Source organism: Chinchilla lanigera, unplaced genomic scaffold (assembly GCF_000276665.1).
Source record: "Chinchilla lanigera isolate Chin_1 unplaced genomic scaffold, ChiLan1.0 scaffold00054, whole genome shotgun sequence".
NCBI lineage: Eukaryota > Metazoa > Chordata > Mammalia > Rodentia > Chinchillidae > Chinchilla > Chinchilla lanigera.
Window position 1 is genome coordinate 10,031,084 of NW_004955455.1, and position 16,404 is coordinate 10,047,487.

General features: G+C 47.9%; 1 protein-coding gene across 1 annotated transcript in view; it reads right to left on the reverse strand.

Moving 5' to 3' along the window:
* Window positions 1–16,404, reverse strand: part of Ssh1 (slingshot protein phosphatase 1) — a gene marked incomplete at its 5' end in the record, with an annotated part of 57,494 nt that overhangs the window by 11,092 nt on the left and 29,998 nt on the right. The window contains 8 exon segments of the mRNA XM_013520441.1: window positions 459–605; window positions 2,176–2,222; window positions 5,002–5,130; window positions 6,994–7,087; window positions 8,603–8,797; window positions 10,712–10,777; window positions 11,850–11,918; window positions 15,897–16,018. Coding sequence (XP_013375895.1) covers window positions 459–605; window positions 2,176–2,222; window positions 5,002–5,130; window positions 6,994–7,087; window positions 8,603–8,797; window positions 10,712–10,777; window positions 11,850–11,918; window positions 15,897–16,018 — 869 coding nt within the window.

The window sequence follows — 16,404 nt, forward strand, 5'->3', positions numbered from 1 at the left end:
GATGGGCTCAGGGGCAGTGGGCTGCCCTCCTCCTCTGATCTGTCCCGATTTAGGTGCACAGGAGCAGTAACGCTGTACTAACTAGGACAAGAAAGCCCATATTTGGGGGAGCAGCCCCTACAGAGGTCTCAGTTTTGTGTGCTGGCCCTCCCCGGGTCTCCTTTGGCCCTACAGCTCCTTATAGGGAAAGTTCCCCAGTGTCCCTTGGTATTGGATCCTTGCCTGGAAACAGGGCTGATGACAAAATCTGGGGTCAATGTCACAATTAGGGGCAGGTGGGAGAGAACGAGCTCTCAGGTCACAGACGACCAACGCCTAGGTTCCCCTTGGTGCCTGGGATCCCCAGACCTCAGAGCCTCTTGGCTGACCAACTTTTATGTTGGGGGCACTGCCACTCATTCTGCCCACCCATGCTGCCAGTCAGTGTCTTCACGGGATCAGCTTCCTTGCCCACTTACTTTGCTTTGTTTATAAAGTGATATGCTTCGTTCCAGTGGGCAAGAAGGTCTGTGGTCTCTTCATCATAGACTCGGATGTTGTGATATGCAAACAAACCAGGAAAGAAATTGTCTATTTCTCTGGTGACATTTAAAATGTAGTCAACCCTGCAATGAAAAAAAAAAAATGCAGACTCAGAATGAAGAGCTAAAAAGTAAAAGTAACAAAAAACTGCCAGAGGAAAATAAATTTTTAATGTACGTGAATAGAGTACATTTGTAGCAGGACTTTTCTTTTCCTTTAATTGTTTTTTAACTCCCTTTACCTGAGAATGCACTATTATTTGTACCAAAAAAAACCCCTCTTACATAAAAAACCTTACAAAAAAAGAGAATTCAGTTTTAGCACTAAGGAAATAAGTGTGTTACATGAATACATGTATAAACTCCTTAAATTTTCAAAATTTATAACTACTAATAGTATAGAGAATTAGCCAGGTAGGCGGCCCAAGCCTGTAATCCCAGCTCGTGGAAGGCTGAGACATGAGGATCACAAATTCAAGGCCAGCCTGGAGCAATTTAGTGAGACTGTGTCTCAAAACAAAAAAAATAAAAGCAGGGGATATAGCTCAGCACCTCCTGGGTCAAATTCCTAGTACTCCAAAATAGAAAAAGCAACCAAAGTACACAGAGGTTTAAGAACAACAAAGTCTGCACTCAAACAGTTAAAAGCAGAATATATCCATGTATCATTTATTCTTGGGAATTGCCTTTTTTTTTTTTTTAGAACAAAGGCAAGATATAAATAAATATTTGAGAGAGCCTGCTAACCCAGGTTCTGTAGTTCGGTATACTTAAGCAGTATTTTTATTTGTGGAAGACCAAAATAATTTTAGGAATTAGAAAACATCTCGCACAGGTTTCATAAGTGAATGTACATGAATACTTATAAAACATTAAAAGATAATTTTTAAAGATACCTTTAAAAATCACCTACTTGCTCCCAACGAGAAGCAAGTACACAGAGTATTACCCCATATCTGAATACTCTGTTGACCGCTGCTTAACTAGTAGTTTCAAAGATATATTTTAAGATTTGTTTAGTCTTGGTTTTCAAATGTAGTAATTCACGAACGCCATCATGTTAGACCCACAGAATGGTGATTTTGTGGCTATGTTGTTTAAAAAAAAAAAAGTCCAGACATCTGTTCTTCAAGGTCTAGGTTTAAACGTTTTTCCTTTCTGCTGCTGAGCATTTATTTCTCAGAGACAGGCATATGTTTCTGCCTAAACTTATTTAGTTGCAAGATTCCCACAGGTCCAAATATAACCTCAGAAAGGGCCTGCAGTTTGAAGCGCTGCTGACTGGCCAAATGGCCAGCAGAGATGTGCATCTACACCAGGACTGTCAATGACTCTGCCGGCCAGTGAGGTGGGGGAGGGAGCTGGAGCCCTGTCAGAGCTAGGCCATCTTACGCCATGTGAGTATGATTCAGAAAGCTCCTCCCTGCCATACACAATCACATGACTCCAGGAAAACCTAAAACCTGTGAATTCACAACGTGGCATTCTGAAGCACATCTGCGCAGCTATGCAAGTCAGCCCCTCTGGCCACTTCAGCGCCCAGGGTTTGGTCAGTCAGAGGCAGGCAGCCCAAGGTCTCAGCCTCCATGGCTGGCGGAGCAAAGGCTCCTGAGCTGCCCAGAAGGACAGGGGAAAACAAGGGGTGCAGACTCACCCTGAGCCCTGTAGCTCCTCCAGATTGGATGCATTCCATTCAGAACCCTGGGGGACAGATCACACAAACCCCTGTTAAGTGTTAGTTAGCCTCTGAGCTGCTTGTGGGAGGCATGTGTTACCCTAGCCTTAATGGTGGGGCTTCCTTTCACAGCCCTGGCCTCGGAGAGAACTGGAAGGTGCAGGCATCCATGCAGGTCTCCCACGGCCTGTGGGAAGGTCAAATCCAGGGAAACCTGTTCCCTTCTCATTACTTCCTTTCCCAGGTCTGTGGTCACCAGAGGCAATGACTGGCAACTTCTGCCCCACTAATAGAGACGGGAATCGTTCTACCTTTTCTGGGAAACATTTTGGCAATATTTTAAAAAGTTCCCACCCTGTGACCCAGTAATTCCACTTATAAAATGCTATCCCGAGGAAGTAACAGAATTCACACAGTGATTTAGGAACAGGGATGTTTATGATTATTTGTAATAAAATAGTGGAAACAACCCAAAGGTCCAACAGGAAGAAATCAGTAAAATAAATGAGGATGAATCCTTATGATGGAGCTATTAAATAAATCAGCCTTCTGCAGACTATTTAGCGGCACACAGGGAAATACCACATGAGGAAAAAGAAAAAAAAGCAGGGTACAAAAGTGCACAAACAAAGAATATAATTATTTCCTGTTCTTTTTTTCTTCTTTACAGTACTGCGAATTGAACTCAGGGCCTTTGCACTGGACTACATCCTCAGCACTTTTAAACATATTTTGAGACAGGGTCTCACTAAGTAGCTCAGCTGCTCAGACTGAGCCTGAAAATGCCATTTTCTGGCCTCAGCCTCCCTGTGCTCTGGGATTATAGGTGTGCATTACCACATCTGGCTTTTTCTTTTTAAAAAAGCTACGTAACCAGCTGGGCGTGGTGATGCAAGCCTGTAATCCCAGCACTCAGGAAGCTGAGGCAGAAGAATCATTGCAAGTCTGAGGCCAGCCTGAACTACACAGCGAGACCTAGTCTCAGGGAAAATAAAAAAACTATGTAACCATTAAAAAAAAATCCAATGGACAAGGCCCTGAGACTGATTTCCAGCACTATAAAAAACAAAACAAAATGCTTCAAAAAACATCAGATGGGAAAGTAAATGAACCAAAATGTTAAGAGCACCTACCACTGCCTGTGTGAGACAGGGTTGGGGGGTGTTTTTCTCCTTTAGACTGACTTATATTTCCAACCTTCAAAAACATGTTTTAATCATACTACTTTAAGAACTGGTATCATTAAAAAACAAACCCTCAACTCCTGAACTTTCAGCAAATATGGAGGGGAAACACGAAGCGAAAACAGTCACTTTGGTCTTAGGAAACGCAGACTGAGGCAGAGTAACCAAGGGCGAAGGCATGCAGAGTCCTGGTTTCTCGGCAGCCATCCTTTCCTGAGTTCCCCAGTGGACAGGCCCTGCTGGGACCCGTGCTGCAGGGCTCTGACCAAGCTGGCAGTGTAGTGCAGAATGGGTTTGCATATGTGACAGCCCAACCCTAAAAATTTTTAATAGAGCTTTAATAGAGCTCTCATGGAAAAAGTGACATAGACACCAACCCCTCCAATATGCATGTAATCAACCTCTCTCTCTCTCTCTGGAATGCTCCACAAAGGCTTTCTAACCGTGACCACCACCTAACAGAGAAAGTGGAGGGAGGTGCCTTCCAAAGGATTTCAGCAGGGACAAGATCAGTGCCAATGCTCCCTGCCTTATCTTTCAATGTACTGTACAGTCTTCAAATCCACACATGTATATACACCTTCCTGTGTACATATGAAATATATACAGATAGACATACACATATCAACGCATCAAAACATATAGCTAGGTAGGTGTCATGGCACAGACCTCTGGAGGATGCACTTACTTCCTACAGGCTAAAGCAGTGTTCCTGCCTTCAGCAGCCCACACTCGCCCTCAGCTTCCAGGTTGTACTTTCTCCCCGTCACACACAGACTATTTATAACAGTGCCTCCTGACCCTGCACTCAGCACCTTCAATGTGTACTTTATGTAATGCTCATAATCATCTGGTTAAGTCAAGGAGGAAGGCAGAGTGGTACGTTCCAAGTCCTGTAGCAGGAGAGGCAGAGGCACAGGAACTTGGCCCTGCTGGGTCTGACTTTTATTCTACCCCAAGGCCTCCTACCTAATTTTAGTAACATGCCTTCCTCTATAGTCTCTGACTTTGAAAGCTTGCCAGTTGCCTTCTATAGAGTTTATAGCACAGAGATACTCAGCATGACCTGAGGTGCAGAAAGCTGCCCAACCCACACAGAACTTCATGACCTACGTGGCCCCCACCCGTGGGCTTCGGGCACAGTGCACGGGAGCAGCCATCTGGACAGGCTCAGAGGGGAAGCTCTGATGCACTTGGCAATCTGGCTGCATGCTGTTTCTTGTGTCTCTGGATGCCTGGGCACAGTTCTGGGACTCGGTGGGTATACATGTTATTAACTGGGGCCCTGGGCCCATGAGCCACTTGGAGGTAACTGGATGGGGCCTATTTGTAGCGAGTGAAGAGGACTAAGGGCCGTGAGGGTCTGAAAACACATGCCAGCTAACTATGCCACCCCACTTCCAGCAACCCTGCAGCTTGGCTGGGGCTGCACCTCTAACATCTGGTGCCAGAGCAGACCAGTAGGCTGCAGGCCAGAGGCGGGGTCAGAAAGGGGAGCTCCCAACAGAGATGGGATGGGAGCTCCAGTGACTCAAACTTTTTCCTTCTGACTTGTTGCAAGCTCCAAACAAGGTCTGATTTATGATCCCCAAAACAGGTACCACTGGGCTGTGCCTCTTACGAGATACAGGTGATCGAAGATAAGGGAAGGCTTGTCCATCTGTCCCAAGATAAGCAGCATCTCGTTGTCTATGAATCCCTTGAATTCTTTCAAGTTACAGTTCATCTGTTTCTCTAACTCGTTACGGATCTGCAAAGTGGGAAATGTTAGGAAGAGTGATCTGTTAAAAAAGCTGTCCACCTCCAAGTAATTAAAATCAAAAGGCAAACTGTGACTGTTTTCAAATAGGGTGCTTTCTTTCTTTGTCTCCCTCTCTCCTTCTCTCTCTTTCTCATTTTCCTCCCGAGTAATGCATTTAGATGCAAGCAGCACATGCGTGGGTGGCAGGAATTCACGTTACTCAGCCTCCAAGTAAATCCAACTGGGGGAAATTTATGATTTCAAATAAAGAATCTGATTTTCATAAGATCTTTTCTACTGAGTTTAATGCATTTATCTTTTCACAATTAAATATCAAATATATCACTGTGAGACTGTAAATTCAGTTTTCTTTTGCCTGGGAAGGTATCACAGTATGATTTCTAAAATATATTAATAAAATATGTATTAAAGGGCCAGGGATTTAGCTCAGTGGTGCAGCGCCTGCCTGGCAAGTGCGAGGTCCTGAGTTTGATTCCCAGCACCAAATAAAAGTATTAAAATGTATATAACTAAGCCAGGCGTGGTGGTGCACACCTGTAATCCCAGCACTAGGGAGGCTGAGGCAGGAGGATTGTTTTGAGTTCAAGACCAGCCTGGGCTACAAAGTGAGCTCAAGGCTAGCCTGAAATGCATAGTGAGACTCTGTCTCAAAAAGACAAAAAGAAAAAAAAGTATATAACTTTCGGGTTTTTTTGTTTTTTGTTTTTTGTTTTTTTCCAGTACCGGGAATCAACTCATGACCTTGCGCTTGCCAGGCAGGTGCTGTGCCACTGAGCTAAATCCCCAGCCCCTATATAACTTTCTAAAACAATAATTTCAATCATTTATCTCCATCTAGTTTTAAGTTGTTACTATAATTCATTGCATTCCTTGAACAAAAAGGAACAGTAAAACAAACAAAAAATCCCAACTGATTCAAGAAAAACATCAAAGGGAGAGAAGACAGTCCAGGATTTGCAACTTGCTGTTCAATTATAAACCTGTAATTAAAGAAAGAAGTATTTTGGTTTTTTTGAGACAAGGTCTCGCTATGCAGTTCAGGGTGGCCTTGAACTCACTTTGCAGCCCAGGATGGACTCGAACTCACAGAAATCCTCCTGCCTCAGGCTCCTGAGTGCTGGCTTCCCAGTGTATACCACCATCCTTGGCTGAAGGCAATTTTTTGTCTTTCACATAAAACACAAGGCAATGTGGGGCAGAAGAGGTGGGAAGGGCATTAACAGCAAATGCTGCCAGACACAGTAACACACCTGTAATCCCAGCTACTTGGGAGACTGAGGCAGGAAGATTCCAAGTTTGAGGCCAGCTTGGGCAACTTAGAGACATCCTGTCTCAAAATTAAAAGGCTAGAAATGTAGATCAGTACTTCCTGAGTTCAATTCCCAGTACTATGGCTGTGTATGCCTGTGTGTCAGTGGGTGTTTGGAGGGATAAATGTTCCTGGTGCAACCCATCACCTCATGGAATTGTCATGAAAGGTCAAAAAGGTTCACAGAAGGCAAAAACACATCCAAGGTCTCACAGTTTTAGTAGTGGCAGCTCTGGAATTAAACGACAGCCAGCCATAGCTCAGAGGCATAAGTGCTTGCCTGGCAAGCGCAAGGTCCTGAGTTCGATTCCTAGTACAAAAACAAACAAACAAACAAACAAACAAAAAAAACACACAGCCAGACTCCGAGGCCTGTGTGCCTTCCACAAAGTCCTGTTGCCCTTGTATAAAGGCAGAGAAAAGCCTGTAAGAGAGGGTAAGCAGATCTGGAGATGACACGGTGTTGGTCAGGCCTGATTCTGCTGCACACATGTATAGCCTAAAACCCCTCTGGCCTGCTACCAGAGCAAGAGTCCTCTTACTTCTTTGGAGGTCACATTTTCGAGATCCTGGCTCATCATGATGCTTCGCAGTTTGGCTTTGATGAGACGCTCAGTCCTTTCCCCTTCAGTGGGCCTGGAAAGAAAGAACACTTAGGGAAGCACAGAACCACAGGATGCCTAAGGTCAGGGGCCGCAGAAACACCAGCTGCTCTGGGGCATAGTGCGCGTGGCCAGGGCACGTAGAGCCCACTTCCAGGGTGCTGCTTTGTGGGGCTGAGAGAGGTGTGGATGCCTGCTCCATGCGCAACTCCTGTAGGAGGTGCCACGGACAGGAAGGCAGCGAGGAGGACAGACGGCAGTCTGGAAACTCACTCCCTGTTCAGGCTCTGCAGCGCCAGTCTCTGGGGGCTGGATCTGCCTGTGTGCTGCCCCAGAAGGTTCCACTCTTTCGTCTCTCCTGAACATGCCCACATATGCAGCTGTTGCTGTGTCCTAGCGGCCTGTCCTGCCCCGAGCCCAGCTCCTGTCATGTCCTTCTCATACGGAACCAACATCTATGCCTTCCTTATAACTTCTACATACCAGCCCTTCCCAGGGTCACACAAGACCAGGACAGTCCTACCTAAAGTAACATCACTTCTTGCCACACCTTCTGATGATTTCTGTGCACACTTGAATAATGTGGCTTCCAGTCATCTGGGCTGCTTCCCCCCTGCCCACAGCTGTCTTCAATTCAGCACCAGCCAGGCATGGTGGTGCATACCTATATCCCAGTACTCTGGGAGGCTGAGGCAGGAGAATCATTAGTTCAAGCCTACCTACCTACTGATTTAACAAGACCCTAAATTAAAACATTAAAAAAAGGGGCTGGAGATATAGCTCAGTGTGCAGGCCCTGGGTTCAATTACCAGTACTGCAAAAAACACAAACTGGGCATAGTGGCACACATTTGTAATTCCAGCACTTGGGAGGCTGAGGCAGGAGGACTGCCAAGAGTTCAAAGCCAGCCCGGGCTACCTAATGAGTTCAAGGTCAGCCTGAATTACATACCAAGATCCTATCTCAAACAAAACAAAGCAAAATAAAAAAAACAGTGTTCCAGCAGAATGTGACACTTGGGGAGTAGGCTCTTGACCCGTGAAAACAGCTTCCTTCCTTTCTCTCAAACTAAACTCTGAAGAGCATGGCTTCGGGCCGCATTAGCACCACTGGTGACCATATGACAAAGGCTATCTGCTTCACTATCGCTGCTGCAAAGGCAGACTCCTGGATTAAGGCACCTGAAGAGACAGAGATCATGTTCACGAGCTCTATAGAAGCAGAGAGGGAAGCTTTGGACATTTAAGACCCTGGCAATGTGCAAAGGAAAGGCCCAAACACAGCACTGCCCAGGGAAGGTGAAAAAGACAACAGCACATCCTCTGGGGTCTGATGAAGTTAGGGATTTGTTCCCCAAACACATTCATCATTTGTCTCTAACTTTTACATGGGGCATATGCCACACACCCAGCAGCCCAAGGGGTCCCAGGGCCCCAGATTATATCCTTGCAGCATAAGCTGGTTCTGGGAAGGTGATGGTCCATCAAGGTTCTTCCGGGAGCTGTGCCCCTGGCGGGCCTGGGGCCGGGGAGCTGGGTGCCACACGTACTTGTCAACAAACAGCGCCGGGGAGTCGGGCCGCGTGGACTCCAGGTCCTGCATGGCATTCCACTCGTTGATGCAGCTCTGCTCCGACCCGATGCAGCTCTCATAGTAGGTGGCCCAGATGAGTGCCACGCCGCCGGGAAAGTAGTTGTGCCTTCGAGCCACCTCACAGGCCTTGTGAAGCACCTGCAGGGCAGACCTGGGGGTGAAGGTGGGGAGGGTCAGGCCTGGAAAGGCACAAGTGCTGGGTTTTCCCTGTGACAGAGGTTTTAAGGTGGGGAGGTTTATAAAGGACTCACATGCTTACATACAAGGGCGTGCGTGCAACAGCTGGCAGCCGGAAACAGCTGGCAGGATTCAGAGCCAGTCTCTAGGATGTGTACCTCAACCGTGTCCACAAGCACGTGGGACACCCTTCGTCACTTCCAGAGGGGTAAAAGATAACAACAAACCCCTAAACTTCGTAACTCTCCCAAACAGGCTGGTTCACATGTTACTTGACGTTCCTTTATTAACTCCAAAGGATTACGATTGACTTTTGAAGCCGTGCTATCCTTGAATGTAGGAGCCACGATGAAGCCTCACAGCAGAAAAGAAAAGCCATTCCTATGCTGCAGAGCGATCGACTGCATCATCCTAGTAAGGGAACTTCTGACTTCTCCACCAGCCCATCGACATGCTCACAGCTTAGAGCAAAGCCTCCTCCCACAGAAGCTAACTGAAGAGGGGCTCTGGGAAGCACGGAGGGGCAGAAGAAACGACACTGAAAACATTTCACTATGTCACCCTCTTTTGCTTCTCTTTGTAAAAATCACATCTGTTCTATGATCTTCAGCTGCCCCACGCCTAGCAGAATGCCGTTCCCTTCACTGAAAACTCAGCACTACTGTGTACCAAGTAGATGGAACAAGTGACATTTCATCAGCACGGGCTATGGATATATAAAAATACACCTTCCACAATAATTTTTAAAATGCAGTTTAAAAATGGGCAAAGGACTTGAACAGACTTCTCTCCAGTGAAGATACACAAATGGTAAATAAGTGCATGAAAAAATGCTCAACATCAAGTCATTAGAGAAACGCAAATCAAAACCATGAGACACCATTTCACAGCCGTTAAGACGGTGATCACAAGACAGAAAGATGGTCAGGTGCACTGGTGCACATCAGTAATTCCAGCCCTCTAGGAGCTGAGGCAGGAATGTCTCAAGTTTGAGGGCAGCCTTGGCTACTTTAGGGAGACCATGTTTCAAAACAAAAGAAGGGCCGGGAATGCAGCTCAAGGGGAGAGTGCTTTCCTGGTATGCACAGGGCCTGGGTTCAATCTCCATTACTGCAAAACAAGCAAACACACACACACACACACACACACACACACACACACACACCCCAAAACAAATGAAAAAACCAGGAGTTGACTGGTATGTAGGAACTGGAACCTGATACTTTGCTGATGGGAATGTAAAATGGCAGAGCCACTATGGGAAAGTTTGGTGATTCTCCAAAATGTCAGCACAGAATTACCACACGATTTAGCAACTTCACTTCTAGGTATATACCCAAAGGAACTGAAAGCAGAGCCTCCAATAAATGCACACAGAGTGTCACCAGCATGACTCACACTATCCCAAAGGCAGAAACAACCCTAATGTCCATCAACAGATGAACAAACACCATGTGATACATTCATACACAGAGTATCATTCGGCTTTTAAACACATAAGGAAAAAATTGGTGCACGCTACAACATGAACAACCCTTTGAGCATTATGCTGAAAGGTATGAGACAAATACTGTATAATTTACTTATTTGAGGTTCCCGGAATAGGGAGACTCATACATAGAAACAGGAAGAATAGAGGTTATCAGGCCTGGGGAAAAGGAAAAGAAAAGTTCTGAGTTAAGGGGTTCAGAGTTTCTGTTTGGGAAGATGACAAAGTTCTGGAAATAGTGTGAATACACTTAATGGCACTGAACTGTATGTTTCAAAATGGTTAAAATGCCAATTTTATATTAGGTGTATTTTGCCACACATACCCTTAAATAAGCTTATTAGTAGAGGGGGTTTCTCTATTTTTGCAGGAGTTACAAGTTCCTAAAACCCCACTTACCACATGGCCTGGACAGATACGGGCTTAAATATGTGCATCCTCCCGGCTGTGCTCACGCTGAACCCACTGAGAACGAAAAACAAAAGGAAAGGGACCCACGATGAGAAATCAGACCTCTTTAATCACTGTGTGCTCTGAGAACAAGAAAGTTCATCTCGAGCTGTCTGATGAAGCATCATAGCACCCACTGTAGCAGAAACATGGGCAAAAGCTGAAAAAAATCCCCTCCCATATAGGAAGTCTTGTTTTTAACCCAGCGAGACCAGCTCTGCCAAACACTGAAAGTCCAGCAGTCAGGGAGAAGCAAGTAGGACGTTTGACACCATCTCTTATGTTTCTACAGCTGTCCCTGGCCACCTACTACCTCCACACTCCTCCCCTCTCCTTCCTGTAATTGTAAGGAAATACATTAATGGAAGACAAATTTTTTTTTGGTACCGAGAATCGAACTCACAACCTCATGCTTGCCAGTCAGGTACTGTGCCGCTGAGCTATCTCCCCAGTGACAAATTTTTTTAAAAAGGAAAATCTTCCCAGAATCCCACCACCTCAACAAATTAAATTTGTTTTCCCCTTCCAGGCCTCTCGCTGAAGCTGTATAACTTCTACCTGCTTGGAACCTCAGTGCAGGGACAATTTCCTATGTCACTTCTCTCCACTCACCATCGTACTCATGCATTCTCCTGGAAGCAAATGCATACCTAACAGACAGCCCTTTATCCCTCGCCTGCCTCCCCAGGCTGTGTCAATCCCCTCCGCAGGCCCCACCCGAAGCACTGCTATGGCTGTCAGCTGCATGTCTCTTCCTGGAATTCCCAAAACAGTGGGCACTTGCGGTAACCTACTCACCTGTGAACTTTAGGACCCTGCCCTACACAGCGCTCACAGTGACAAGCGAAGGTAAATGGAGGACGACCAGTGAGCTGCTGTTCTCGAACCTCATTCCGTGGTATATCTCCAGCAACACACTTTCACCAATACCACACCACCTAAACTCCCTTACAGAATGGACACCCTGTGAGACTCCCTGGAGAACACCACCACTTCCGCTAACATGTGACTAACTATCCAAGGATGCCTGAATCATCTCACACTTCTGGATCTACAGCGGAATAATCTCCAAAAGTTATGTCCTTACCCGTCTCCATCGAGGTGGATCTTCGTGTCACTCCACAGTCGGAGAACCATCCCGATGGTACAGCTCTTACTGCAAGGTGGGAAGAGAAGACGTCGGAGTCAGCATCTACCCACAACCATGCACGGGCTTCCCTGGTCTCCTCGCCCCACCGGTCCAGCTCACAGAAGAACTCCGCCGCCGACCTGGCGCAGGCTGCTGGGTGTGGACAGGCAGAAGTGCCCAGACTATCCGGGCAGGCACCACTCGCCAATGAATTCTAGCTGACACGGGTCTGGGATGACTGTGCTAAAGGGAGTCATCAAGTCCCTGATGTGTGACCTTGGGGCCCAGGGAGCAACTAACTGACCAAGTGCCACACGTCGGCGGGGAGAGGGTGGTGGCTGGTGCGGTGCTGCTGGAGGGTCAGGCCCAGCTGAGGTGCAGGGCTAAGTAGTGGCAGCCACCCCAGCCTCACTAGTCCTAGGGTGACTGCAGAGAGGAGAACGCAGTTCACCTTCGGACTTCTGATTTTCTACGTTTTGTGTAGCTACCATTTTACAAACTAGCTGAATCCGGTTCTGTTTTGCCTATGCTAACAGGGAAACGATACTTATCAACTTTAGAGACTGGCGCCACTGAAACACAGAGAGAAAAAGGGCTTATCAGAGGGGCTCCTAAGATTCTTATGAAAAGTCTTTAGGTACTTAAAAAAGGGTTGGCTTGTGACAAACTGCTGCAGCTGCGCCAAGGGCTGGCCTGACACCCGCCAACCGTCCTGAGCGCACGTCTCCGCACTGCTTAGCGGCCCCTTGGGAGCTGGCTGCATTTGCTCACACACCTGTGTGGACAGGGAGCTCGGGTGCTTAGGAGCTGGCTCTTTACCAGGGCACTGCTCGCTCTGCAGACCCCTTGCAATCTTGGGCTTTCCATCTGAGGGTAAGGTCACTTCAAGGCTAAGCTCTGGGTTGAGCAGATTCTCCACCCACCCCACTGACCACCCTGCAGTCCTACCGTCTTGGTGGGCTCCCTAGGGAAAAGGGGTCTTTCCAAGGAACATGACCCAGGACATCCTCTGGGGCAATGCTCATCCCTCCCTCCCTCACTCTTTCAGACTAAGGGAAGTAAAATCTCATAGAACAAATTTAAGAACACAAAAGTATTATGGCCTCAATAGGCCGAAGGCTTTTGGTAAGGGCTAGGACTTTTGTTTCAGAGAAGAATATGACAGCCTGGTGCCCAACAATGTGAGAGGTGCCGAATACCCACTGCCAGCACCCCTGCAACTCCTAGGCATGGAGGGCCTGCATCACAGCTGCACTGGGTCTGCCAACAGGAGGTCCCTCAGTTTCCACTCATGTTAGTCCAGCCGCGGGAGACCTGCAGCAACCCGAGAGTGGTACCTGCAGGCAGGCTGCAGCTTTAGCTCAACACAGGGAGAGGCTGGTCTGAGGGCAGACATGGAGTGGTGGCAAAAGGACCCCAGGGAGAGAGCGCCCCATGAGAACCTGAACTGGAGTTCCCATGAGAGGCAGAAGGAGGAAAGGCGGAAGTGGAGGGTGAGTCAAGAGTAGGTGAGAATAGGAGCCTGGCCCATCTCCCCTAGCTGGTAAAGAATGAACTTGGAGCATCTAACACCGTGACGTCCGTCTGTGAGACCACAGGTCGTGTCTCTTGTGCCTTATGAGCCCCAGTACCTGGCAGTCCTGGCATAAGGAGCAAGCTAACAGGTGTACATGCAATCAATGCATGAATGAGTGGGCGAACAAGCCCGTGCACGCGAAGGTGCTGCAGCACATTGGGAGGGACACATGAGGGTCTCCCCAAGCCCAGGTCCCTGCTCACCTACTTACTGGGACGACCCTGGTGCGCTCACTGCAGCCTCCTGGGCTTCCGACTCCTCACTTGCACAATGACAGGCAGGGCTCCCCACCCCCAGGGAAATTTAAGGATTTGAGATGTTCATAGGGCATTTGATCAACTGTGTTGTACTTTGCAGCTTTAGCCAGAGATGCCTGGGAAGAGGTAGGTTACACTCCCAAGAGGCTTCACAGTCAGGATCAACATCAAAGGTACAGCCCAAGGAAAGCAGGTTTCAGTTCAGGGTCAGAAACAATTACTAAGCAGATCTGGTGGTGACAATTCTCCACTCCTAAAAGATTTCCCTAGGACTGCGTAGTCATGTGAAGAACAACTGCAGTTGTAACGCTTAAACACAGAACGTGTCTGCCTCACAGCCCCCAAAGAAGGGCCCTCACCATGTCTGGGAGCACTTGCCCAGGGGCATCTGCCACAATGCCCCAAACTGTCTAGTCTCCAAGTGGCTCTTCAGAGCTCCACTCCTGGTACACGGTACACTGTGTGTTCACCCACACTTAATTCCCAAACGGCCTAGGAACACAGGTGCCAGCTCCAACTCTGACCCACTCAGTATGCTGCAGAAAACTTTTAAACGATGCAATGAGGCGCTGCAAGGAAATACCACAAAAGCACAGTCCTAACAAGCAACAGAATCTAGGTCACCACCTATGATCCAGAGCCACTTGCGCACACCAAGAAGACACTACTGTCCCGTAACCATGGCCATTCACAGCTTCTGAGAATTTTTCTGCTCCAAACTCTGCCTGGCCCTGCTCTACCCCTGAACTTGCCTTGCTGCCCACAGGTCTGGTAAGACCCAGCTGAAGAGCACTGGCTCCTCTGGCATGCATCCACCCCACTCTGTGTCCAACAGAGGGATGGGTGTCTCTCTGTCACTGAGCCTCTCACCCTCATGGCTAGTGACAGCTGTTTCCTGAGCTAGCCGATATCTCTCTGAGGTCAAGAACTATGTGCTGCTGCTTCTTTGCCTCCTGGGCCTCGCCAACTATCTGGTACACCGGGGAATGCCAGCAAACTATTTGCTCAGTGAATGAGTAGATTAATGGTAATGAATAAGGAGTTTGCTTTGATCTAGTTTTCATAGATCCATAGTGGGAAATGACCTCACATGCAGGAGTACATCCCAAATATCAGGTGAGCGGCTTACACTTGTAACAGGTCCATGATATAACCCCAGTGACCTCCGGTAACTGGGAAACTGCATGATGTTAAAGCCACTGACCAGCGACCTGCCCCAAAGTACTTGAGGCCCCGTGGTACAAGCCTTCTAGACCAGGTACTTGATGCGATGCCAGCAGGCGCATTCTGCCACATGGGCCTACGAGCTTGGAGGGTGCCCTCTGTGCCTGTCAGCCGGAAAGCATCCTCCCCTCTCCCAGGGCTGACTCTGGTTTACCCTTCTTGAGCAGCACAGCTGTCTCTTCCTCCAGGGAGCTTCCAGGCTAAGGTGCTCCTTGCTATGGTTTGCATAGGGTTGGAGTGTTTCCTAAAGGTCCATGTGCTGGAAGCTCAGTCCAGCTTGGTAGTGCTGAAGTGGTTGACCCTTCAAGAGGCGGGGCCTAGCAGAAGGTAAGTAGGTCACGGCTTCACAGTGGAAGGAATCCAGGCTGGCTTCATAGGGTGAGTTCGTTTCCACATATGCTAAACACATGCTCTACCAGTACCAGAGCAAGTTGTTACAAAAAGACCAAGCCTGACCCCTGGATCCCTCTAGTTTCCTGTCTTATCATGCGATCTCTTCTACACATACTCCCACCACTGGGATGCCATCTGCCATCAGCCCCTCACCAGAGGCCAAACAGATGGTGCTGCCTCATCTCGGACTTTCAGCTTCCAAAACAGTGAGCTAAATAAACTCTTTTCTTTATAAAATTCCCAGACTCAGGTATTGTGACAGCAACAAAATATAGACAGATGCCCCTCCTCTTCTGTAGCTCCCAGTGTGAAAAGTACTGTGTACTTGTTCTCGGTGTACTCTGAGTTCCCTGACAGCAAAGACTGCATCTGACACTGTACCCAGGGCACGAGAGCTGAAACGGTAACCCTCCTCCTCCAGGGCCTCACCCACCCTCTGTTCTCTACAGGATGCATCCCATGCTCAGCTCCCAGGAAGATGGGACACCATGGAAACTCTGTTCACTAGTAGTTCCTGTCCCCATCCCAAGGCAACCACCATCGCATGAGACTCACCTTTCCTTACTGGAGAAGTCAACTCCCAGCAAGATATTCTCTTCCGTGTCCTGCCGCCCGCTGCTGTACACCACCACCATGTAGCGGACGCGATCCGCCCAGGCACTCTCTAAGCGCACGGCCTGCATTGGGCAGGGATGTCCTCACTGGTCTGCTCTCCAGGGCAGCCCTCTTCTCCCTCCCCACTCCACCACACCAAGACCAAGAGCTTAGCAAGATGTGGTGGCACATGCCTATAATCTCAGCACTCAGGGGAGTTGAGGCAGGAGGATCACAAATTCCAGGCCAGTTTGGGCAACTCAGTGACTTAGTGAGACCCTCTCAAAATTAAAAATTAAAACTGTTCAGTGCAAAGGTCCCAGGTTCAATCCCTGTATTTTTTTTTTTTTTTTTTAAAGACCAGGAACTTTAGTACTCTCTCATTCTCTCCATGAAGGAAGAAGATAAGAGATAAAGATGAAATACTTGTGAGCAAAAGCCAGGTTTCACTTCTATCTGTAGTGCCAGG